Source organism: Etheostoma cragini, chromosome 21, assembly GCF_013103735.1.
Source record: "Etheostoma cragini isolate CJK2018 chromosome 21, CSU_Ecrag_1.0, whole genome shotgun sequence".
In the NCBI taxonomy this organism is placed as follows: Eukaryota; Metazoa; Chordata; class Actinopteri; order Perciformes; family Percidae; genus Etheostoma; species Etheostoma cragini.
In genome coordinates this window covers 2,339,503-2,366,034 of record NC_048427.1, presented here as the reverse complement: position 1 = coordinate 2,366,034, position 26,532 = coordinate 2,339,503, and the positions used below count along the sequence as shown (strand labels likewise).

General features: G+C 39.8%; 1 protein-coding gene and 1 long non-coding RNA gene across 2 annotated transcripts in view; one reads left to right on the top strand and one right to left on the bottom strand.

The window, feature by feature from the left end:
* Positions 1-25,169, bottom strand: part of myo1d (myosin 1D) — a 93,268-nt gene extending 68,099 nt beyond the window's left edge. The window contains exons 1-3 of the mRNA XM_034859583.1: positions 24,655-25,169; positions 2,626-2,834; positions 1,998-2,091 (exon numbers count right to left, since the gene is read on the bottom strand). Of these exons, the coding sequence (XP_034715474.1) occupies positions 1,998-2,091; positions 2,626-2,834; positions 24,655-24,749 (398 nt within the window). The 5' untranslated portion in view covers positions 24,750-25,169. The remainder of the gene's footprint in view (positions 1-1,997; positions 2,092-2,625; positions 2,835-24,654) is intronic.
* LOC117936551 lies at positions 3,197-20,926 on the top strand. The gene is made up of 3 exons (XR_004654974.1): positions 3,197-3,248; positions 13,701-13,711; positions 20,916-20,926. It is a non-coding gene; the product is annotated as an uncharacterized LOC117936551 (long non-coding RNA).
* Positions 25,170-26,532: the final 1,363 nt, after the last annotated feature.

The window sequence follows — 26,532 nt, the reverse complement described above, 5'->3', positions numbered from 1 at the left end:
ACTACAGCCTTCTAATTTATACCGTCATAGTTCGTTAGATCAGTAAATAGGCAACTGTTTGCTAACATGTTCACCACATCACCTTTATAACATCATGATATGCCAATGTTGGGTTTTTAGGTTGTTATGCTGTGCACACGTGGTCAAAATTACTAAATATTGCAGGTTAAATACCATGTAACGGACACAGGATTATGAAAACACAACTTTGAGTACAAATCCTGGCCAAACCAGAGACAGACGTGTCTTCTCAGTGTTTGTATAAGTGATACACGGCCAGACCAGTCTCCTATTCAGGTCAGGATTGGACCAGACACAGCTGGAGTTTTTCCATATGTGTTTCCATTAATAAGCAGAGCCAACAGTCTCCCCCAACACTCACTAATAACAGAACAGGAAGAGGGGCAATCTTAGCTGATGCAGAACTCCCATAGATAACAGACACTAGTCTGCTGGGAGCAGTCAGAACTGGACATTACCGAGCTGGAAGGGTTGTGCTCTGTGCGACTGTACACAATGTCCACCCTGTTATATTCTCACTGCAGCGTCAATTCATCATTTAAGACTCACACCTGCAATCAATATTTTGCAAATAACCCGCAACTGGCGCAACACAGTGTTTCGTTTTAAAATGTGTAGGAGCCAAATATGTTTTTAACCAATGATTAAACTAAACATGTTCTGTTTACACAGTACCGCCGACAGTGACTTCATCATATCCGTTTTCTGACTTAAAAGAGAAAATACATGTTATGTACTTCTTTACAAATAAAAGAAATGTCAGACTGACTAGACAGTTTTAAGAAATATCTCACAGTATTTTGTCTCTAGATGTGTATTTTTCAATTTATGTTTTTATTAAAGCAAAATCTCAACGGAAATCTCAATATCAAATACTATAATAATTGCAATTAATGAAAATTGCAATACAAATCCAATCTGTACCCATGTATCGTGAAAGAATTGAATCGGGACAAAAGCACATCGTCCCAGCACTAATTGATGTGAAGTGTGTTTTACGGTTTGTGCATTGGGTGTCACTGTGCTGTTATCTAGGGCTCACGTATAAAGGTAGGAGAGTCGCTGCTGTCATGTTCGACCCAGAAGCACAAAGGGGTTTTTGAGCACTGTGAACCTAGAAGATTGTTTGTCATGCTATAACTTGAGAGTTTGATGTACCAAAGGAAACTGGAAAAATGGACCCTTTCATACTTATGCACGGTGGAAGCAATGACAAGATTATTATTCTGCAGCCGAAGAACAGCTTGCAGATTCTGCAGCAGCAGCCAGGTCATTCTGGGTTAGTCATCTCAGTAGCTTACGTTAACAAACTGAGCTCCTACAAAGTGTGACCTTTATAACATAACAGTTTCAACACATTTTATCTTTATCGCTGACCTACATTTGTTTACAAAGCATATCTCTTGCTTTATTTTTAATATATTTAGTCCATTTCAACACACCTAAATATAAGCCTTTTGTAATTTGGTGCAATAATATTCTCCATGCTGTATATATAGTGGGTGTGGGCTGTCACTTATCAGTGATGTTGTCCAAAGCCTTGTTGAACTGTAACTATATCTCACTATGATCTCAGAGACTTTGACTTCCAGCGGTAATAATTCCTGGAACATGACAATGGCTTCTAACTACACTGGCTGTGATAAGACAATAAAGGTGACCTAGAGAGTAGATCATCAAGAACGGGCACATTTTTAACAAATGTTTCTTGTGGTTAGAAACTTAAGTAGAAACTCTAATTTGAGAGTATCTTTGTAATAAACTCTATGGTGTTGTTTTGACAGTTTTCACCTCACATTAATATATCTCATGTACCTGGGCTCACTTGGATAAGCAAAACATATCTCAATGCAAGGTAGGACTGAGTCTTTGTGATAACATTTACAGAGAATATTTGCTGTTAAGTCACCTAAACAAGTCTGTGCACAGCTTCTGCAGTGTGTTCAGGTTCAACAGTGTCGATAACAGCGGCTCACCTTTCAACTTCAGCTCTCTGATTGGGATTGGTGATAGCGGCTATGTATTGCATTATGTACTTGCTGGCTTCTGTCTTTCCTGCTCCACTTTCCCCTGCAAACAAAACAAAACAGTCTTTGTTGTCTTTTGTGTATCATTTTGCACAAAAATATTTCAGTTCACCATACCAATGTTTATCTCTTATTGACTTTATTAGCCCAAACTATATTTCTGTCTTGGTATGGAGGATTCGTGACATGATCAGGGTTTAGAGGTGCTCAGTTCCTACTCTCACCACTGAGTGGTGCTTCATCCTCTGCATGGTGTCTCCACACTGCCATAGCTTGCAAGCACATCAAAATGTTTATTTTAGAATAAAAAGGTGGATTGCTTGTATTAACTTAACGGAGGTCAATTTTTTGACTTTTCCTCCAGAACATATTTCAGGAAAGAAAAACACCTTAGTACAAGAGGAAATAGAGGATTATTTAGCAAGACGTTTTGTAAATAAGGATGTAAGATAAATGGAGAGAAAATGCTCAGAAGAAATATGATGCAAAAATTAACAAGTGAATTGCAGAATGCAAAAGAGAGCAAAACATCTTTGTGCTCTTTGTCTGGTCCATGCAGAGGGGTGTCCCGTGTTACCTGAGATGACAATACAAGTGTCTTTGTTCCTCCTTTTCATGGCTTTGTAAGCAGCGTCAGCGATGGCGAACAGGTGGGGCGGCCTCTCGTACAGCTCACGGCCCTTGTACTGCTCTACGGTGTCGCGGCCGTAGATGTTCATGGCACGGTAAGGATTGACGGACACTACCACCTCACCGATGTAGGTGTAGATCCTCCCCTTCTCAAACCTGAGGACACATCAAGGGGCCATTTAGAAATATGATCAAATAACAGATATCCTTCTATTTGCATTTGGCATATGTATTAGCACACTGACTCCATAAGGAGACTGCATTTTTAAGATGTGTAACTGTTGGGTCTTTCTGTGTTCAAGCAGGTAAAACACAAAGTTCTGAAACAACACAATCCCTTGTTTTATTTATACTGTAAGCATGCACATGTGGGATGATAAACACATAACACTGCCCTGTTGCAATTCAATGTCTTGGAATATTTTTGTCTTCATACTTTAAAACGGGAATGACCAAATGGCAGACTGCAGTTTGCAGACAGTACACTGGAGAGAGGGGTCTGCCAATTAGTCTTTGATTATTTTCTTGATTAATCAATTAGTTGTTCGGTCTATAAAATGTCCGAAAATGGTGAACGATGTTGAACAGTGTTTTCCAAAGTCCAAAAAGACGTCCTAAAATGTCTGGTTTTGTCCACAACTCAAAGATACTAGAAGGGAAGGAAATAGAAAATATTCCCATTCAAAAAGCTGGAATCAGCATTTTATCATTATTATTTTTTGGGGTTTATGGCATTTAATTGATAGGGATGCTTGAAGACACGGTCAGATTTGAACCTGGGCCACTGCCACAGACTCAGCCTAAGAGGGAATAAATAGCAAGAGCATGGTGCAGGATTTGATACTTTGTTTCCAAGTGGATGTTATCTTCCAATGCACCTACACAGAAGAATTATTGGATGAGTTGTTTCTTCAAAAAACTTGTATTCATTAAAGAAAAATATATAAATTACTCAACCCAATTTATCTATTATCAAAATGGTTGGCGATTATTTAATAGGTGACAACTAATCAATCAATCGATAAACCTTTGCAGCGCTTCGGGACACAGACAGAACAACAGCGTAAGAGAGGTGTGAGAGAAATGACAGCATGGAACAACTGACCTGCTACTTTCTGGCTTTACACTGTGTCTGAGACCGTTTTCCCAGTGTCTACCCAATGCAGCACAACACACACCTTGATCATGTTTGGATTGACTTACAGCTGTGAGTCACTTTTCTCCACTAGGAAGTTTATTAATACCAAGTACCGGTCCAGGCTCACCAATGGGCACCTACACATGTGCATGAGAGTGAGACTAACGCCATGCAAGCCAAGACTCAAACTACTGGCAGGGCAGTCACAGGCCCAGGGAGGGAAGTAGAAAAACATGTTAAAAAAACACAATGATGTTTGCACTTTTTCTAGAAAAAAATGCGCTTTTTGACTTGAATAATACATACAAACATACCATTAGACGTAGTCATTCTTTTTGTTCATTGTGCTAGCCTGGGACTAGTTGTATGTATGGTAAGGAGAGATTGGTTTTCCATACAAGTTCAATATGTCTGTATGATAAAAGTATCCTACTTTGGAAATTGAAAATATTGTTGAAATTGTATTAAAATGGATGGTGTTGATTTTATTTGATCAACGTTGGGTAAGGAAGCAAATCAGACCATCTGGGGGTCCGACTTGCTGGGAGGAAATTTTAGGAACTGGACCTCTTTTTTTCTAGAGATTATTTTTGGGGGCTTTTTCTGCCTTTAATGGACAGGACAGATAGATAAGGAAAAGGAGGTGGGGAGGGAGACATGCAGAAAATCATCACAGGTTGGACTTGAACCCTGGACTTCTGCATTGACCTCTATGTATACATGCAATTGCTCTAACAACTGAGCCAACCAGGCCAGATGGAACTGGACCTCTGTAAAGTTGAAATGAATACACCTTTTTTTTTAAAGACTAAACAATGGCTAGATGCTTTGACTCATTAAAAGAATAGTTTGACATTTGGGAAATACGTTAATTTGTTTTCTGGCAAAGAGTTGCAATTTTATATTGTTTATCCGTATTATAATTAGTGTGATAGAGAGAGTGTAATGGTTTGAATGCAAATGATTGTTTTAGTGCCTGGTGTCTGTTCTGTGTATAAAGATTAATAAAAACAAACATTAAAGAGTGAATAAGTGCATTTCCAAAAAAGACATCCAGCATGCAGGAAATTCAGAAAAGTTAAACATTTCAAAATATTAGAAATGTGTAAATGTAGTTTGATGTAGTAAACACTTGACTGGACTTTATAACAGGCTGAACATTAGTAAATAAGCCATTGATAGTATAAAACTGAACTCATGTTTTCCATCTGTCCAAGGGCACATATTTGCATGTTACAACAGTGTCACAAAAGCTTTTTCACACCCTCTATCACTGTCAATAAGGAAGTCCCTCTGTTGGACACCAAGGTTTCTCCCCATTTCTGTCCACTGTGTTTCTGTTTTTGGACAATAGTGTGCTTCTAACTTTGTGTCAACAGTTTGCGTTTGTCTCTTTCCTGTTTAATCGTGAAAATGTTCCTGCAAACAAAGCCAGAAAAGTTTTTTTAAACTGGTGTGGAAGAACTTGATGTTCCCGTGCACAAAGCCCTGGCCTCAACCCCATCCAACACCTTTGGGAGGACGCTAGACCTTTTTCATCCAACGTTGGTGTTCGGCTCACTGATTCTCTGGTTGCTAGATGGGAGAAAATCCCTGCAGTAGGTTCTAAAATCAGGTGGAAAGACCACCAGATAGACCGATTATCAGGCAGCGTATCTGTATTAATGTATTATTTGCCTGATAATTGATAAAGTTAATGAAATAAAAAGTGGTCCACTTCTTCTCCCCTCCAGCTCTGTGTCTGTCCCTCTGCTTCGGTTTCACTCACCACTGAGTTTGACTTAATGTCCCACCCACGAGACTGTTGAAAGTTTCCAATTCATTAAATAATTGCTTAAAGTATTTAAACAAACATTTGTGATGGGGATTGTAACATTTCAAAATTGTAATTTTCACTTGAAACACCAGTATCAGTCGATCCTTACTAATAAACACACAATGAGATCAACAGTCACACCTGTCTGAATGTGAGCAGTATGCAAGTGGGTTTATGTGTGGAATTCATATACAACCGACATGTATATTTTTCTTTTTTCATTTTGTCCTTTATAGCACTTTGTAATCTCTGGATTTGATGAGCGCTATATAATTCAACTTCATTTTCATTATTATATGGGTGTAATTGATGCCCAGAACATTTGGAGATCTGCTGTAGTTCTATCGTATTTGCTGTGCTCTACTCTCTCCCTCACACAATCTTGCGATCTCGCTCTCTGCCCCAGGCCGCCTGCCTGACTTCCTTCCACTCCAAAGAGGACTAGGATCCCAGTTTCTCTCAAAAAGAAGAATGGCCTCTTTCTTCACAGCTGCCAAACCTAGTCTGCCACTGCCTTGCAAACAAGGCCAAAGGCATATTATTCCAAAACGGTCCTGATAGGCCCACGTAAAGCATTTGTGATTGTGGGCTTGAAGCATTTGCCAGTTAAAAATCAATCAAGCACTTATATTTGCTTAAGGTTTGCCAGATATTGAGATATAATTTCTTCTTGTAAACTTGTTGGTAGAGCTGCAAATCAAGCACCGAGGAGTGTTGATGTCGCTGCAATGAGCACATTTGTCATTCCAGAGGGCCTTGGGCATCAACCAAAACATTAAGAGTGTTGATAGATGTTCTTCTTGTTTATCAGGGTTTCCTAAACCTTGATTCTTTAAATGGTAATGAGCCTTGACCTTTTAGTGGGCACACAGGGGAGGGGAATGTAAAAGTAGGTAGGGCTTCATACCATCATAGAATGCTTATGATTTAATTGAAAAGAAGTACCTTTACAAGTGAAAGAGGGAGAGTGCATAACGCTGTGATGCGTGATTACTGCACTAGTAGCTGGAAACAACAATGCTATACCACAGCTGTACACACTCCCCACATGCTCGTATTAGTTCATCCATTTGCAAGTTTTCATATTGTATGTCAGACCATGCACAAACTGGCACGACTGGCTAACAATGACATGAGACTCACAATGACATGGGACTCACAATGACATGGGACTCACAATGACATGGGACTCACAATGACATGGGACTCACAATGACATGGGATGCTAATGTGTCCTGGACAGGGTGGGACGATCAGGGCATGGTGGGATAAAGACAGGCTTCAGTGTTGTATAATGCTAATTTCTAACTGCCAGAATCTAAACACCAATGTTGCATATTGTGAAGATTCCCACAAATTATATAACATATCATCCCTTTGAATCACAGCCAATCATTTATTCAACAAATGATGTGGCTGTGTGTGTCCTGTAGAATATACAGCATATCAACTCAAGCCCGACTGATAAAGGATTTTTAAGGCGGATACCGATGCAAATATTAAAAAAATCTGATATGCTGACATATCGGCAAACATTAGTTTTTTTAAATCCAGAAACATCTTACAAAACATAAACAGATTTCCCTAACATTAGGTATTTGTTGTTATTCATGAGTTCTCACTAAGGTAATATAATAATAATATATTTTATTGTCACAACAGAACATCAAAATATATGGTCTGATAAATAAAATGTAAAAAAATACAAACTTCAGATCTGAAACTAAAAGTCCTTTGAACTGAAACACATTAACTAAAAAAAAATAAAAAATAAAATATAATCAGTGTTGCCGTTGTAGAGCGTCCTCTGGTGGACAAACTATGCAACGCCAACACCCATAACATGGTTGACATGGGTGTAAATATGGGTTAAATATTAATTATTTTTTTAATTTATTTTTTTAAACCGGCCATTAGTATCCGATAGAACGGAAATGCCTAATATTCGGGCTCTATCAACTATATAAAAACAAACCCATAACAAAGAACATCAACAACTTGAAACAACCATCGCCCAGTTTTTCACTTGCATCCATCAAATGCTAACAATTGCATGAAATAAGCAGGTCCACTAGAATTTCTCTGAGCAGCTAAGCTACCATGCTGCTGGCTCTTCCTCCCCTGGTGCTGCAGAAAAAGAGCCATTGTGCCCTTCCTCCCCTCAGTCAGGAGGCTGCTGTGTGCCAGCTCCATTGTTTAAATGTCAATTGGAGGTCTTTGTCTGAGACGTCTCCCCATACATGGCCAACACAACGAGATGCCCACCTAACTCACATGTATAATAGCTTCTGGGGGATTATTAACAATGGTTTTTACGTGATGGGAGTGGTGTATATGGAGTCCCAGCTTGGGAATGCATAGAGAGAAGGCATCCGCAAACCACACAGGTATTTTCCATATTGGACATTGAGCTGATGCTAATGAGGGTGTTACAGGTGTCACATCTAACTTGTGAACCAACTGGAGCAAAAGAGAAGTCATAAACAAGTGGTGATACTGTTCACATTCAGTGCTATAAAGCAATGAGCAGCAGTGGTTTATGGCAATGTAAAACTGACAGAATCTTTACATGAATGTGATAAAACACCAGCCAGAATACTCTTCTTCTAAGAAGCATTGAAGCTGGTCTTGAGATGTGGAAACCCAGCGCCTTACTGAGGCACTTTTTTTTTCTACAGTCGTTTGTCACCCATTGGTATATTTGTACTATGAAAAAATATTGAATCCGTATATTCGATCCATTTTACCTAGGTTGTAATTAGGAAAAATATCCAACTAACCCAAAAATACATACCTGAGTTAACCACCTGAGCACTGACACAAATCACTGAAGATGTTATCCTGTGGTGCTCTTGAAAGTTTCCATCACATGTGGGTTTGTATATTTTTCATTAATGATTAATAATGATTAGTAACATCTGTTGCATGTTTCTGTCCTTTACCGATATCAGCTGTTTGACAAAGTTGAAATACCATAAAGAAAAACAGTCTCTGGAGCCTATTGTTTTCCTTGACATCTTGTTAATGTCAATGATCTTTGTCGGTGTTTTAACATGTTTTATTAACATGATGGTTTATTGGTTTGTTGCCTGCTGCCCTATGAGCCTCCCAAGGCATCATCATGGCCTTTAGTCAAGTTAGTTCAACTAAAATGTCTTCAGTAATGTCCAACTCAATTTAGGTCTAGGGGGAGATTTCCTTCAACCCTAACACTGCGTAAGCTGTACTACAGAGATATCACTTACTGGAAGATTAGTAATATTGCTAGATTCAGTTTTAAGAATAGCATTCAAGTGTGTTGGGGGTATATATGTATAAATATTATCATCAGGAGTGTCAGTGTGGCATTGTTGTTGCCATTTTCCCAGCCAATAACTAAACATCACACACTGGACAAACAAACCGCAGTCTAACCATCCAACATCAACACAACTCTTTGTGACGCTGCTGCACAGTTTAGAGCAACACAGGCAGAGTTTCAATTAGTGTAAGGCCCACAGGTGCTCTGGTGTTTTTCCCCACCTCTGAGTTTATAAATAGCATCTATGAATCATGTTTGTGTCTGTGTGTTCCATGGAGCGGGGAGAAGAGAAAAATCAATCAGTTGGAGCCTGTCAACCGAGATACAGGGTTGGCTGATCCATCTGTTCCACTCTCATTTAGAAGGATTTAAATGGGCACACAGAACAGAGATTAGAGAACCTTATGGGCCATGATAGGCATAGCAGAAGATTTCATGGAAATGAAATTTAAATTTGGTAACATGGTCATCTGTTTGTTTCCTAACTATCAGACTGAATTGAGCAATGTGAAGCCACGGGTTGGATAAAAGGTTGAGATATGTTTTAAAGTTACCATGACATGGTGCTCTTTACATGCTTTTATATAAACATTAGTGGTCCCCTAATACCAAATCTAAAGTCTTTTTCCCAAAATGCAGCCTTGGTGCAGAATTATAGCCACTAGAGCCAGTCCCACAATGACCTTTAAGATGTGCCATTTCTGAGTCTGTAGCTTTTGAAGTGGAGGTGGGGGTGGCCTTGACCAACTGCCACTTTGCTTGTTTGAAAACCATGATTTCTCTCTTTCACGGGTGGGCCAAATTCTCTGGGTGGGCAAAGCAGAGAAAAGGGAGGTCATAAGGGGACTTGTCCCTTATGACCTCATAAGGGGCAATAAAGCAGATCGGCTCTTCTTAGATTTCATTTTCTCAAAAGGCGGAGAAGAAACCCAGGTCTCGGTTTACACCTATCGCCATTTCTAGCTACTGAGTGACTATAGGCAGGCTGGTGGAACCCATATTAACGTTAAAAATCCTCAAAGTGATTTTGATTTTGAATTGTCACGCCAAGAAGAGGCGAAGAGAAATAGGGAGGAAAGATCAAGCAAGCAAGCAGCAATCATAAACTGTGAGACCTCTGATTAATGGTGTAGAGTCAGACTCCCACTCAAGGATGTGCTGGTTATTACTGACAGCTTTTTAGATTCTGGAAAGAATTAAAACATCACCCACTCTAAAAACTTCAAAAACCACGGCAGGTTGGTTGTTTACATTTTTGAGACAGTTGACTGGACATAGCTTTGAATGAACCCATTCATGTTGTGTTTTCTTTGGGGTGTTAATAGTACAGAATAGAACAAAAACAATGCAGCGCCTCAATCATTTTATTTAAAACGTTCTGGTCCTCCATTATGTGCAGTTTATGACTTGAAGTTCAGTGGGCAATTTGTTTGGTTCTTTCGGTTTAAAACCACATCTGCACGTATAAGACAAAGAACGAAGTTTGTGTTTTTTGAACAAAATGTGTCTTGGTAGGTGTTAGGGTCACGGTTCATGAAAAACCATCTAAATCGTTCTGTCTGCTTGTCTCGGTTCGGAGCGTGTGTGCGTTGAACGGTTCGACGTATCCGCAATGTAGCCTCGTGCCCATATGTGACCTCAGGCAGTTTCCCTTTTGCGCGAAAGAAGAGTGAACATGTTACCAACAAAACGTACAGCGAAAGACAAAACATGTGAGACCGTCCTGCCAACCTGTGCACATTTCAGCATTAATGTAAGCTGGAATGTTTTTTCTCTCTAAAGCCGCTGAAGTGGCTGCTGTTTCAATCCTGTAGGCTCTCGGCAGCGGGCGGAGCTGCTGCTCACTTCCCCCCGCTATTGACGCGCGCACGCACACAGGCACACACAGACACACACACACACAGACACAGACACAGACACACACACACACACTGTGGATGCAGGAAAAAACAGAGATGTGACGTACAGGATGACCTAAATTGAGGACAGCTACGCTTGTTATTGTAAGTGAAATGATAAATTAAAGTCCAATAAGTCCAGGTGGGCAAGTCCAGGCCAGGCCAGGCCAGGCCAGGCCAGGCCAGGCCAGGCAATGAACAATGTAAAGATCACAAGCCACTGACAGACATTTTTGGGAAAACTCAGCCTACAGAAGTTTTATTCTCCCCAAAACAAGTTTTTGTTTTTTTTAAACTAGACTCGACTTTTAGGTTTAACATATTGTTATTAAAAAGATGAGCTTAAAGTGTTCCACTCTTTTTATCTTGAAGGATAACATTTTTGAAAGAGCTTCACTGAAGATGAAAGTTTGATACATGCAAGTTATTTAAATTGATAACCTGTATCTGCGTGCTAAAAAAAGGTGGACGAAAAAAAAGAATGAATCTTTTTAGATAAAACAGATGTTGACAAAGTTTTCTTTCGGGGACATCATTTGCAGTTGGAAAAAAAGGTAATACATTTTAAATTGCAAATGTTTCAAAAGCAATATCGTATTGTGATGACATCGTATCGGGAGGCGTCTGGTGATTCCCTCCCCTAGAAAAAAGGCACACGAGTAGAACTAGGCCTTTTGTGTACATAGAAAAAGTCTTAAATGTTTGAGTTCAGCTCATGAAAAATGGGGGCAAAAACAAAAGTGTTGTGTTTTAAATTTCTTTTTGGTGTAAATCAGAAACAGACAACTGTGCAAAGATGTGACAAAGCAACTTTAAGGATTAGTCTTACACAAAAACACAGGGGAACTGTGACCGATGTTTTTCACTCTACCAAAGAACTTTGTCTGCCCCAAAAATACCAGAGGAACCCTAATGCCACACACACACTGATGCACAAACCTACAGCATGTATACACATATGCGCACACACTCCCTTCAGATGTGAATTACAGAGCAAAGCCGAGCACAACCACTGTCTCCAATCTTGTTTGGGTGGGTCTCTTTTATGGTTAACTCAGGGAGGAGAACAAGTGATTTAAAACATTTTCTCACCAACAATGCCGCCCTTCTTCCCAACAGAAAATAATTAAGAGGCAAATGTGAGTAAAACAATGATGTAAGAATGCCACCTTCAACATCTCTACCCTGAGGCTGGACACACGGGTGTAATTGTGACATAATTGTCTGCTTTTAACACCCAATAATTCCAAAATGAAAAGTGCCGCTTAGTATACTGTGTCGATGATGCATCAGAAAAACTTTAGCACTCTGTAAGCTTCTGCTCGTAAAGCTTAGTTCAAAACAGAGTAATAGGGTTTAACAATTTTGGAAAATAATCTAATTGCGACCCCCCCCCAATAATGCGATGGCAATTTAATTAATATGCAATTATGTTTTAAGCTCTTTTTCTTTATTATCTTTTATTATTTTATAATTTGTCTGTATTATTCAACAAAGACAAGCAATACATCATTTTATAGTACGAACAACACAAGTTAGATTAAACAAACTGTGTTCTTCCTGGAGGCCAGGACTGTCTGTGATGATGAAATTAGGTGATGCATGAATTTATATGAATGACATCTTTTATTTACTACTTACTACTAACACAGTAATTAAACATAACTTAATTAGCAGAACTTTCATGCATTTCTGTCACATCTACAGCAGTCAGATTCACTGTGTTCACTGGGAAGGAATCCCTTTACATAGGTAAGCACTTTTAATGAGATTTTGAACATGTTTAGAGGCTAAAAACCCCTTAAAAACTTGCTCTGTTTAAGCCTGTTGGGTGCTAACGTTAGCGGGAGGATAACACGGTGTAGGCAGCACTGATTGGTTTCATTTTTCTCTCTACTGACAGCACTCCAAATTTACAAATAACAGAGCTACGTGTTGGAATCAACCGGAAATCTCCTTTGACTGCATGTATTGACTTAAGCCAGAATAAAACCCTTCATTTTATTAAAATGGCTGTAAAGGTTTTAAACTACAACTCAAAGTTGTTTAAATGACAGAAATCTGCTCAAGGTACGGCGTAGCGTTAGCGTGCCATGCTTTCTCTGCAGAGTGCAGACTGATTTGCTCTCACGAGTCATGTTACCAGATCACAGCCTTTGCGATTAGGAAATTGCATTTTAACATATCGCGATTATATTGCAAATCGTTCAGCCCTAGTATAGAGGGCCATATTGAGCGGGCATGTGTCATCATCATTATGTGTTTGAACTTCAGGGTCATTGTAGGAATTTATAAGGGTCGAGAGATAATCTGCATCTGTTCCACTTTTATCTCAGAGGTCATTACTAGCACTTGTTTAGACCAACAGCAGTAGGCTATGCTTTAGAGCTTATCCCCGTGGCTGCTGGCTGGGTTAGATATATCTTGTGATTCAAAAGCTGGTTTTCTTACAGAACAGCAGCCAGGAGTCAATTTGAGAAAAAAAAAATATTATTGTATCAGAAGAATGTTTTATCTGTTCTCCAGGTGCATGCAAGTGCTAAAAAACGAGAAGGGGGAATGTGCAATATATCGATATTGTGACACTTAGACTAGATATCTTCTTAGTTTTTGGATATGGTAATATGACAAGAGTGTTGTCTTTTCTCAGTTTCAAAGGCTCTTCCAACTGTTCTATTATTTGCCTCTACTCATTCAGTCATTATAGCCTACAATAATATTGAGGTATTTATATCATGGTATATGATTTTTGATCGCTTAGCCGTAACGAGAAGATAGTTATTGTAGTTTAGCCATAACTGATTTGCACAAGACGGTCAGCTCTAGCAACTGTGACACAGCTCAGGGAGGAAATGAAGATGAGGTCTAGTGGATTAGTGGGTAAACTTGGCTCGTCATTAATATGTGACATCCATCCATCCATCCATCCATCCATCCATCCATCAACTCTCTATGACAGTTACTTCTCCTTTGTGGCTAATGAAGATCTACTCTGCTCCAGTTTTCGTTTTGGGGACGCACCAGAACAGAGTCAAAAGTGTTGCTCTACTCCACTCTTTCATGTACAGTGTGACAGAGGCCTCCTTCACGCTCTGCAGCCGTCAGACATCTGGGCTCTGCATTAGGGGATTTTCCGCTGCTTTGTAAAGCCTGCTTAGTGCTAAACAGCAGCTCCCAGACTGTCTGCAGGAGATGCAGCCCATCAAAACACATAACACATCCACACTCCCCCAGGCACACATATATCTCCTCCTTAAATCAGAAGAGGTAGTGTTCCTGCTAACAACACAGTTGGCCTTGAGCAGGGAGACAGATTGTGTAGGACGTAGTCATACAAGTCTTGTTGCAGGCTCACAGTGATGTTTTCGAATTTCAGGCAGTGTCTGCATGCTCGGTTCCCTGTGAATCCCTTGTGCATGTGCAAATCATTTGTCTCCACCGCAGGAATGGCAGAGTACACCACTGACCGTGCAAACCACTATGTAGAGACGTGACTAATGAGTGTAAGTGCATTTAATGGCTATACCAGCCATTAATATCATTACAAAATGTTAATAATTATGACTTTAGGTGTTTACATGTTTGGAGTTTTGTCAGACACAATACATGCAACAGCTGAATATGATTCATTGCATTGAACATCACTATGATCATTTTATCGTTTTTTGTTGTAGTTTTTTTACATATATCGATAGTGATATATCAATACTGTGATATTGATTGAAACCACATCATTCAGTAATAGATTCTAGATGCTTTGAGTAGTGTGACTGTCACATTTTCCAACTTCAAATACACACTTTACAGACAGGTTAAGGCAGAAATTCCACATCAGTTTCACCAGCTTTAATAAAAAGGCTCCCAGCTTTACATTGCGCTACAGAAGTCAGTCTAAAGTCAGATTCCACAAGAACATTTGAATGCTCAACATCGATATCAATTTCACCTCTACATGAAGGACATAGGAGGTAGACCTGGGTGTGTTAAGTTTACATTAAGGGAATTAAAATCTTCTAAAAAGGCATTAATGATGACAGGAAATTATTTAGCTAAAGGTAAATCTTTGCTGCCTGCCCTCTGGAGGCAAAGGAGTTTAAGAACAATCATCTTTAAGTTGCGGCGGCGACAGCGCAACAAGCACACTAAAAGACAAAGCCATAACACTTGAAGTGTACTTAGCAGCATATGTTGCTTCCATTCACACTACAGGATGTTCCCATGAGGCTGGCAGGTCTGGATACTTATGGGAAATGGGAGCCATGTGTAAACAGCCTGGCTGAAGATCAGGTGGCTAACCCTCCTTTCTTCGCCGACTGGGATCGCAGCCACACACACACACGCACGCACGCACGCACGCACGCACGCACGCACGCACGCACGCAAATGAACGGCGGGGTGGTGGGGGGGGGGTTTGGACCCGGCTGGTAGCCTCATGCAGAACTTGTTTATGTTTTATCATACTGGCCAAAAGCAGCTGACGTAAAAATCCCAGGGGGCTCAACTATGAACAAGGATGATTGGATGGATTTGGAGAAAAAGAAGAGAATGGAAACAATACAAATGAACCGCCAGACATTAGTCAACATGCTATTTTAGGAAAGCACTATTATTTCTATCAGGGCTAAAAGATGGACAGGGAAGAGCTCAAAAACAGACAAAGAATAACAGCATGAGAATAGACAGAGTAGGGAAAATGAACAGAGATAGAAACAATGAGATTGATAAGACAGTGGTGGAAGTACTCCAAACCTTTACCCAAGTAAAAATACCAAGACAACAGTGTAAAAATAGTCCAGTACAAGTGAAAGTCCGGCATTCAAAAGTCTATTTAAGTATTATCAGCAAAATGTAGTTAAAGTATCATAAGTTTGGGTGCCCAGATAGCTCAGTTGGTAGAACGGGCGCCCATTTACAGAGGTTCGACTCCAACCTGCGGCCCATTGCTGCATGTCATCCCCCCCTCCCTTTCATGTCTGTCCTGTCAAAAATAAAGGCCAAAAATGCCCCAAAAAATATTTTTAAAAAAAAAGGCTCCTGGCCCCAGAGATCATATATTACATTACTCATATTAATGCATACAAGGTTGGAGCCCCCCGTCAAAAGGTCACAAGATCAATCTAAGAAGTTAAGAGATGACCAATGAAAACACACTTTCAATGTCTTGTGTTTTGCTTGTTGTGTGAGGACGTGTGAAGAATGACATGTCATTCATATTTGTGTGGGTAAAATTGGAATGATAATTAAATAAACTTGAATTTGACTGAGGAAGGAGGAATGAAGTTCTGATAAATCCCCCTTTGGTGGAACTGCACCATTGTCAAATTAAACTCTTAAATTTGAAAAGTAGCTAGTCACTGCAGCTGCCATAAATGAAGTGCAACAAAAAGTATAATGCTGTTGTGTTGTTGTAGAAGTATTACTCAGCATTACATGTGAAATACTCAGGTAAGGTACCTCACAATTGTACTCAGGTACAGCACTCCGCTACTTTCAACCACTTTTTAAATATTTAAAAGTGCTTTAAGTAGTTTCAGTAAAATGTGTTTGTGTGTGTGTGTGTGTGTGTGTGTGTGTGTGTGTGTGTGTGTGTTTGTGTTGGAGAGAGAGATGTAATGGGAGGTGCTGGCTGTGAAAGTGAGTAAGCTGTTCCACCCCCGTCGCGGCTCAGGGCACAACCCCAACAGGTGGACAAGAGAACAATGCAACAGTGAAGTGGGCAGAGAATGACATCACAGCAAGGGGACCAGTAACAAACAAACATACACCAAAAAAACACCTGTAATCTCTCTCGCTCTCAAACACACACACACACACACACACATACACACACAGACAAAGACACAGACAAACAAACACACACACACACAAACACACCAGCCATCTGAGGCAAATGCATCATTAGGGATTCACACACGACGCCACATGATGCAAGCTGATTCCTGAAAAAAATGTAACGCGCACTGCTTCAGTGAACGAGGATTAGATAAGAGATAAGAATGTCTTTTTTGTGTATGTGTGTGTGTGTCACAGAACAAGGCGTCTGTGGTGTTGTGTCTGTAGTTAATGTTGCAGACAGAGGATGCAGTTGCTTGTTAAATCATGAGCCAGTTCTAGTGTGACGCCTAACAACATTAAATCCTAGTGAGACAGTAACTGTTGGGAGAGGTGAAGATATTCTTTGAAAAGGTAATTATTGGAAATCCAGATTATTAACAAAATCCAAGAGACAACCAGGATTTTATTAGTGTTTAATGGAGACTGAAACTTTAATTTCCTTACTGACAAATGGAGTCATCAAGACAGTTTTCATTATCTCATCTAACATCGGCCCGCCGATCGTCGGTCGGGGTCTAAACAGAACATGGTGGGTCATACAGTATGTTGCCGCTGTTTGAAAACACAATGCTTTCTTCTTCATAAAACGTCTCCGACATCATCCCATTTTTATATACATTTTTATTCATTTACAGTAGTAAGCTACAGGGCAGCGTCTTTCAAACCATGAGCTGCGCAAAAGAAAAAAAAAATTGAATGTGTCATTGTACCCAGCACTTCTGAAAATGCGCTTTCGAATGAGTATCTGTCTCCAGCACATTTCAAACCCAACTTACGCCCATGCGTATGACAACATATTATATAGAATAAGAGGAATAAAGTTATAAGAGAAAAAGGGGAGAGGTAGTGGCCTAATGAAATGGAAAGATGACACAAAGGCACCAAAAATAAAAAAGAATAAAAACTTGAGTTTGTGCTAAATGGCCTGCTCACGACCCCGCCTGCCAACTCAGGCAGTCCACAAATGAGACGTCTCTGTGAGCTGGTGAACTTATTTTAGAGGGGAATAAAGCTCCACAAGCACAGCCTCTGTTTATGTAAGGATGGTGATGTGTTTCAGATTACAGGCGGTTGTATGGAAATTTTTGTGGCGAGACTGGACTTTTCACTGCTGGATTGCAGGGGAGCGGGCCTACAAGGCGTTTCTCAAAAAGCCTTCAATGAATCAGTCAGTTCAGGGGTGACTCTCTTCGTCTTCATGATTAGCCCACAATCTCCTGCGAGTGTCAGTCTGAGGAACTGAAGCAACACTTGCATAAGAAGTTCTCATGAAGTTTTGACCACAAAAATATAATAAGCATATTTTACTAGCACAATCGGCCAGGTCCTGTCCCTTTAAACCTATGATTGTAATTGACATTGTACTCCTTTGTTGATGTTCTTGCCAAAGGGAAAGAGCTTCTGGAAAATAAGCAAGAAGCAAACAGGAGAACACCTCTGTCTCAGCGTTCATCTATAAATATTTCTCTTCCAGTCACTGACCAACTCTAAGAGGAAAAAACTTTAATAAGCGGGTTGGGATTAAATATTCTTAGAGGCATTTGCTGCATAGTATAACCCATTTTCATCTTTGCTGCACGGTAAGACTATGTCAGACAGAACTGTGTGTCCTGCACATGGACTTGGGTTTTGTTGCTGAACAATGAATAAAGGCGTGAAAAAGCAAATATGTGAGCTAAGGAAAGGACGCTGGGCTAAACCTGCTTGGGTGCAAAATGCCAGCAGTTTTAACCTTGAAAGATCACTGTGTGGCACAAAAATGTTTTCACTACGACCTAGGCTTTCCCTTAAAATTAAGACTTACATTAGGCTTATTTATGGAGCCCAATCTAAAAGGAGGAGTACAAAGTCTGACCCTAGACCTTAACAAGCCCTACTCTACCTTAGCCACATGGGTACTTTGAGCCCTCTGATTATTCTGCAGGATGAAGAGAAAAAGAGTTGGGTTGTCCCTTTCTGCACCAAATTGTTCTAGTCTATCTATCAGTTCAAACAGGAGAGCCATTGTTCTTTAAAACAGCACATGCAAACAACCTTCCTGTAATTTTATGGTGATATCCAGTAGGGGTGCACGATTCAGAAAATGTCACAATTCGATATTTATTTTTAGGCTTAAGATTCAACTTAAAATCGATTTTATTAAAAAATGATTCTCATTTAAAAAGAAAACGTTACACAATGTGTAAATGTAGTTACCTTTCCCATGTGATATTTCACATGCCATTACAAAATAAAAAAAACATGAATTGATTTTTGGAATTCTATAAATAGATTTTAAAGCTGTAGAGCTTCAATCGAAATAAAAATGTGAATCGTTTTTTTTGCACACCCCTGACATCCAGGAAACACTAGAAATGCAACTTTTGACAAATTCTTGAATTGTGTATTTTATGCAACTCTTCAAGAGCATGTCTCAATGCCACCTGAGAATTACCTTCCCCCCAACACACACACACACACACACACACACACACACACACACACACACACACACACACACACACACACACACACACACACACACACACACACACACACACACACACACACACACACACACACACACACACACACACACACACAAACATGATGTGCCTGTTGGCACACAGGAATCCCAACTCAGCTATGAAGAGGAGCTGCAGGAAACAATGAAATGTGAGGAGCAAAGGCGAGGGGAAATGCCAGCGTTCCTGCTTGCCTGGCCTGCTCCATATTATTAGAGACTTCCTGTTCAAAGTCCTCTTTAACTCCCCATAGATGGGTTCAAAGGTCAAACCACTTGGAGCAGTTCATTCAGTCAAACAAACAAGGGCCTTTAGAATTTCACCACAATATTTTCACTGATTCAGACATGATATTCTATAGATGAGCTAAGAATATTTAGCCTCTTGTATATTTGCATAAGATGTGGGTTGCATACCACATCTGGGCAAATCCGTCTGTGTTCTGTTTTAAGCGGACTTAAAATAGTGCACACATTTGGGCTCCAATTGTGTTGTGCTATGGGATATAAGCCCCACCTAGGGCTGGGCGATATAGAGAAAATGAAATATCACAATAGTCTTGATCCATAGCTTTATGTTGATATTGCATGGTTGGCTATTAGTGCTTTAACAAAATGTTATTTACACAATGAGATTTTTGATAAATATTCTTCAAAAATGGTAAAGGGAAATAATAGAACAGCTAGTCTGGTAAATTCAGAAAATGACATCACTTTACTGTATGGCAGCCTGTAAAACCAGGAAAAGACAACACTTACTATATTACAACGTCCAAAATCTAAGACGATATCTAGTCTCATATCGCGATATCGACACAACATTGATAAATTGCCCAGCCCCAGCCCCATCTGTCATATACAATTTAAAAACAAATCAAAAGAACTTCATTTTTGCTGTGAGGGAACTTTGTTTGTGGTCAGCCCATTCAAAGACAACATACAACAATACATACATACATATAGAAGATTTTGGAAGAAGAATAGAAGAAATCTCCCCATATTTATTTGGGAAACACATGGAAGTTTAGGAATTTAGGAATCTTTTTTCCTGGATTCCAAGAGACAGACAAAACAATGCTGTCTTATGAGAACATTTAGTGGCAGTAAAAACGTGCTGAGCACACAAACGCTAAGCGTACTGGACCATCAGACCTACACACTGCGGATGCCTTTCCTCACTACGGTTAGTTTGAAATGGCTTCCTGTAATTTGGTCTCTATTTATCTGTGTATTAATCAATCCATCCTGCTGAAAAGCTAGTTAGCTTGTGAGCAAGACACTGAATTCCTGTTATTTGTAAGGAAACTCCTCGGTAGCCAACTACGCCTGACTGGCATCCCTGTGGGCATCAGTTAAAATTCAACTTAGAGAACCAGAGAGCAAGCTATATTTAGAAAACATCATGTATTTTGATACTATAATTCCCTTCAGTCTGTAACCTGCTGTATTTTCCTGCCATGAGTCATTTTTAATCAGCTGATTATCCTCCATAAACAAATGTTCGCCCAATGGGCTGTGCCGCACAGTTTCAGCCCAAGAAATCGTATGTGCTGACTGGTCGATTCAGGCAAATTCCCAAGACCCTACAGGAATTTGGCTTGAACTTTATCCTACCAGACATCTCTACAGAGAGACTGGGCATTTGTTGGGCTTTATTTAGAGACAGGGAGGCTCTCTGGAAAAGGCCACGCAGTTCAATCTAAAATCAAACAAACTAAATGTTGACTTGAACAACCACGTCTGCAGTCTTTTCCAAATCATTCCTCACATGCAGCCACTTGGGGACTTGATTACTAACTCAACGTGGCAAGCATCTAATGGCACAAGTAGAAATCCCCTGCGCCGCAGTGTGATTTCGTTGGTTGCTACTCAACCTTAGGCAATGGTAGAGTCGCTAAATGACGGCTGGCTGCACACCAAAGCCCAGCGTTTGACCTGCTTCAAAAAAATAATTGAGGGATTTTCAATGAGCAAACCTGCTGAACATTTTCCTGTAAGAAAAAAAAAGAAATACAATCATTTTGTTAAGTGGGTCTAGACTAGAGTTGAGCGTTTGTGTGCTGCAAGTCTTTTTTTACGATGCCAAGCATTTAACTGTTAGGCAGTTTCCACATGTACTGTAGTGTAAAATACACCCAGGAGAGATGCGCAGACGTGCTCCTGCCCTACATGTTTTGGATAACCGTAGCAGGACAAATGGAGACCATTAGATGCCTTGTGCCCTCCTGATCCCTCCTACAAGCGATCCATCCACCCAGGCAAACACACTACCACATGCATACATGCGCGGTGAGCTCTAAGACTATGGGAAAGGGAGCAAAAAGGAAGCACTCCTGGCTGGTCACACCCTCTACAAATAACAATCTGCACACGGCATCTCCGGACCGAGCTGTCTAGCTGGAGGGAAAACAAACAGGCCTCATTTCCCAACTCTGTCCCATTTTCTGCCTGATGTAGTCTGGTTGCTCTCAGCCTTCTTGCCTGGCTGCCAGAGCTTCTGTCCCCACCACCACAAACTATCATTTAAGAGTTTTGGCAATAAAACAATGTTGACCAGAACTGCCGTGTCGTCAAAGAAACATGCACACCTGCCAATCTCTTCTCTCATAAATTTCAATTTAAGGCGGCAACTATTAAGTTTTTGTATTATTGATTCATCTGCTGATTATTTTCCAAATTATCAATTAACTGTTTAATCTAACAAGCATTAGCAAATAGCTTTCATTGTCCAACTAAAACAAATATGTTCAATGTACTGTATAGTACAACAAAGTGAAGCAGCTAATTCCTCCATTTAGGAAGATGGGAACATATACTGCATTATAACTACTAGGCATCTTTGGGATTTTTATGCGTCGGAAAATCCCAAAATATCACAAATAAAGAACCAATAATTAGAATAACTTGGAATTGAAACTTCTAAAAGGTGATTTTACATGATAGTATTGTCTGTACTCTCTTAGAGTCTTAGAGTCTATCATCAAAGTAATTTCTGCCCTGACAAGGACTTCTCATACACAACCCGCCTTTCTGTTGTGACACATTTCAATATATTATAACTCTTCAAAATCTCCATGCAGGCAGACCTTGCCTTAATGTTCTACATTTCCAAGAACACGATGCAGAATAAAGTGTTTGGAAATGCTGACACAAACTATCTAAAAGGCAGGAGAACCACAGTGGATTGGATTTTAAATATCAACAGTTCCTCAACAATTATAAACAGGGCAATGCTTGCTTATAACAAGCAGATGAATGGCATCTTCATTTATCACCCTGATGGCAGAAAGGAAATCACAACCTTGATGGTATGGAGGACATTCCTTCTTGTAAGTAGAAGTAGCCCCTGTAGCTCACTCTAATTGGCCATAGAAAGGAAAACATGCCGCCTAGCCAACAACAGAAACCTGCATTACCTTAAAACCCTCCAAATATTTATTTTACAAGTCACTGCTGACACTGCGTCTAGAATACTGGCTTGCAAATTCACTTTGCAGTCAGCACCGAGAAATGATGTTAACAAGTGAGATGATGACAAAGGAGATTTTGTGAAGTGTTGTCATGCAAACAACTACAGTACACACAGCCTGCATGACACACCAAAATAATATAAACCAGATCCAATACACAAAGAATCCAGAAAGAAAGAATAATCAAATCAAACAAAATCTGATTCTCAGGCCTTCATGTCTACAACAACATTCCTCTCACTACAAGAGTTCTGCACATAAACAATGTGTGCCCATATCTTCTTGTATAGCCTCTTGTGGCCTCTGTATTGCAATGTTGCAATGTCGTATTGTTGCAACATTATAAATGTAGTCTAATCATCTTATCAATTAAGTCTTATCTTATAGATCATTGATGAAGCATAATGATAACCTAGGAAAATCTCAGTAATGATTAATTCAATAATCCATCTTGCCTTCTTTTCCAGGCAGGTGTTTAGACAAAGTTGTTGGGAATCACCAGAGGCCTCGCAATACATTATCTTCCTGACACAATGTCATTGCAATTTTAAACATATTGCAATATTCTGTAATGTATTGCAATTTATGACTTTTTTCAAACTTCAAATTTTCCCCCATTTAAAATGATGTCCCCTGAAAGGAAACTTTATCAACATCACATTTTATTTCAAAAGATAAATGTCTGTTTGTTCATATCACTTCAGTTTTTTTGCTGCGAAATGGAATTGCGAAGCAGACAAACTGAAAATGCATAAACGTTGATACTTGGCGGCTGTGTATCAATACAGTATTGCCACAGAAAATATCGCGATACTATGCTGTTTTGATTTTGTTTCCCCATCCCTAAAAGTTAGCAAACTTAAGCATCTCAAAACACCTGTAGATGAACACAGCCCATGTCATTGTTAATCACCACATACCACAGAGAAAAGAAATAGTACCCACTTCCCACAAAGAAAACCGCTCACTTACTGAAAGATTGTAGGCTCTAAGATAAGAGCACACACATAACACTTGATTCAGTGAATAATACTTGTCGTTTTATGCATTTAAGTCCTTGATTTTGGTTCTAAGCATGATATTCTCAGACGCTTTTCTATCAAACGTGGACAGCTTACTTTTAAAGGTGTAAATATTGCACTGTAAATATTGTAATGTTATCAGTTAAACAACTGTTCTATCACCTGCCCTTGTGTTGTCAAAGACCTACTATTAAGGCAGCTTTCTCTTATTGCAAAGCAGTTTTCAACTGTAGCAAACTACACTAATGATGTCCTTTTTGACATCTACTGTACCATGACTGTGTCTACACACACCACGTCCTGCTGAGCACTAAAAGCTCTTCCAAACTCAATAATCAGGGATCAGTTTGCACTCATTACAGATGGCAGAGGTGAGGAAAGGAGATGAGATGTGAAACTGATTCCAAGTCACAGTTCACATGAAACGTCATGTTAACACAGAACTGATCTCTTCATTCCCAAGACATGCTTAACATGCTGACAATGAGCCACTGACAACACAGCTGATAGGAACCGGTCTGCATGATATGTGAGTGTGTGTCTTGGGTGGAGTCTCAAGCCACACACACACACACACACACACACACACACACACACACACACACACACACACACACACACACACACACACACACACACACACACACAAGGGAATTACCGGTTTGATCGAAAGAGGGCATTACATGAATGCAGCGATTGTAATGCAAAATTACAGACTATCGTTGCAGGTGAAGTGAAAGACATGCTGGGTTGTTTAGCAACTTGTTTTCATTCATATATTTTAAGTAGGGACCAATGCCAAACAATAGAAGAGAAACAACACTGAATGAGACAGGTAGCACCTGTTGAGTGGCTAAAAATAACACATGTCCGGCTAAAATGATGCTAAAAAGAAAGTCTACTAAGTTTTTTTCTGACGTGTTTCTCAACCTTTATTCCCTTGAGCATTAGTGGACTTAAAGGAGGTAAATGGCCGCTGCACGGTTGGCTTACCTGAGTTTAAGGTTAGTCATGAAATCCTCCATAGACACGTTGTCCAAAAGCACAAAATCTGCTTTTCCATACTCCAGGCTCTCGTGCTCTGCCATGCTTCTATAATTTTTCCTCACTGAAGCCCGTGGATGGAAGTTTTAACAAATTGCTTTGAAGTGCCGACAAAAGGTGAACATTGGCGGGCTTCTGAGCACCTACTCTCCTCAGTGGTCAGCAGTGTGCTCGATGATTTCAGGCATGTTTGATTAAGGTCATAAACTGTTTCAAAATACCTATAGCTTCAAGTAGGTAGCTTAAATTATGCGTTTCTTTTCCTTATACGTCCGGCGTTTCTGTTAGAAATAGCAAATGACCAAAATATCCTCATGCCCATACAAAGTGTCCTCTTTACGCAGAAATGTAACCTTTCCGTTACAATGTGCGCGAGCTCCGTCAGTTTTCCTGGAGTGTGTCCCCGGTCGTCCCGGCCGACCATCCACCAATAAGATTGAAGCCTCCTCTCTCTATCCCCGCCCCCCGCCCTGTGGAGAGGTGTTGGTCAGACTGGTCAAATATTTCTGAAGACCACTTCTGCACTGTTTCCTGATACATATTTCAGCGATGACGGGGCCACCTCTAACTTCTGAAACACTCGCAGAAAAAAAACGTCATGTTTTGGCCTGACGTTTATGATGCCCTCTGTTACCATAAAAGGAAAGAATAGACCTCCACAGAATTTTCTCAATGGGGGATGAATGGCAGTTATGGCTTAGACTGCAGATTTCTCATTTCAACCTACTGAGTGGGAACTGTTATCAGTTGACCTAGCAGGTGTGTAACGCGTTCTTTGACCTGCCCATGTTGACTGGGAATGAGGCCTCCTGTTTAAAAAGCTCCTGTACAAGAAGCTGAACACCGAGAACAGACTGCCACCAGCTACCCGGCAGGCTTACACTGATGTTAGTGCCCCATCTGGTGTAAAACACAGGCAAGTGCCTTTTCAGATAGATAGAGAGATAGATAGATAGATAAATAGATAGATAGTGTTAGTTGATAGATAGATATAAATTATTGATAGATAGATAGATAGATAGATAGATAGATAGATAGATAGATAGATAGATAGATAGATAGATAGATAGATAGATAGATAGATATTGTTAGTTGATAGATAGATAGACACAGTACAGGGGCTTGGACACACCTTCTCATTCAATGCGTTTCCTTTATTTTCATGACTATTTACATTGTAGAGTATCACTGAAGGCATCGAAACTATGAATGAACACGTGGAAATATGTACTTGACAAAAAAGTGTGAAATAACTGAAAACATGTCCTATTTTCTACTTTTTTTAAAAGTACCCCCCCTTTGCTTTTTTGATAGCGCTGCAAACCCTTGGTGTTGTCTCAGTGAGCTTCATGAGGTAGTCACCTGGAATGGTTTTCACTTCCCAGGTGGGCCTTGTCAGGGTTAATTATTGGAATTTCTTGCCTTATTAATGGAGTTGGGACCATCAGTTGTGTTGTGCAGAAGTCAGTCACTCTGTTTTGCTGAAACTAGCAACAATGTTGCTGACAATAAAATGTCAGAGAATATTGAAAAATGGCAATCATAAGTGCAAAATTGTGTCTTCAAATGTGATCCTTTGGCCAACTGACAGGCCTAAACCCAAAGATATGAAGTTTCTGAACGCATAAGACAAAGAAAAGCAGCAAATCTTTACATTTCAGAAACTGGAACCAGAGAATGTTTTATAGAATTCCTTGAAAATGACCTTTTTTCAAAATAGTTGATTATTAATCAATTATTTAACTGATCAGATGACAGAAAGAGTATAATATTATGATGCAAACATGCATATCAAACCAAATTTGACTCTCTCACACAACTTTGTAA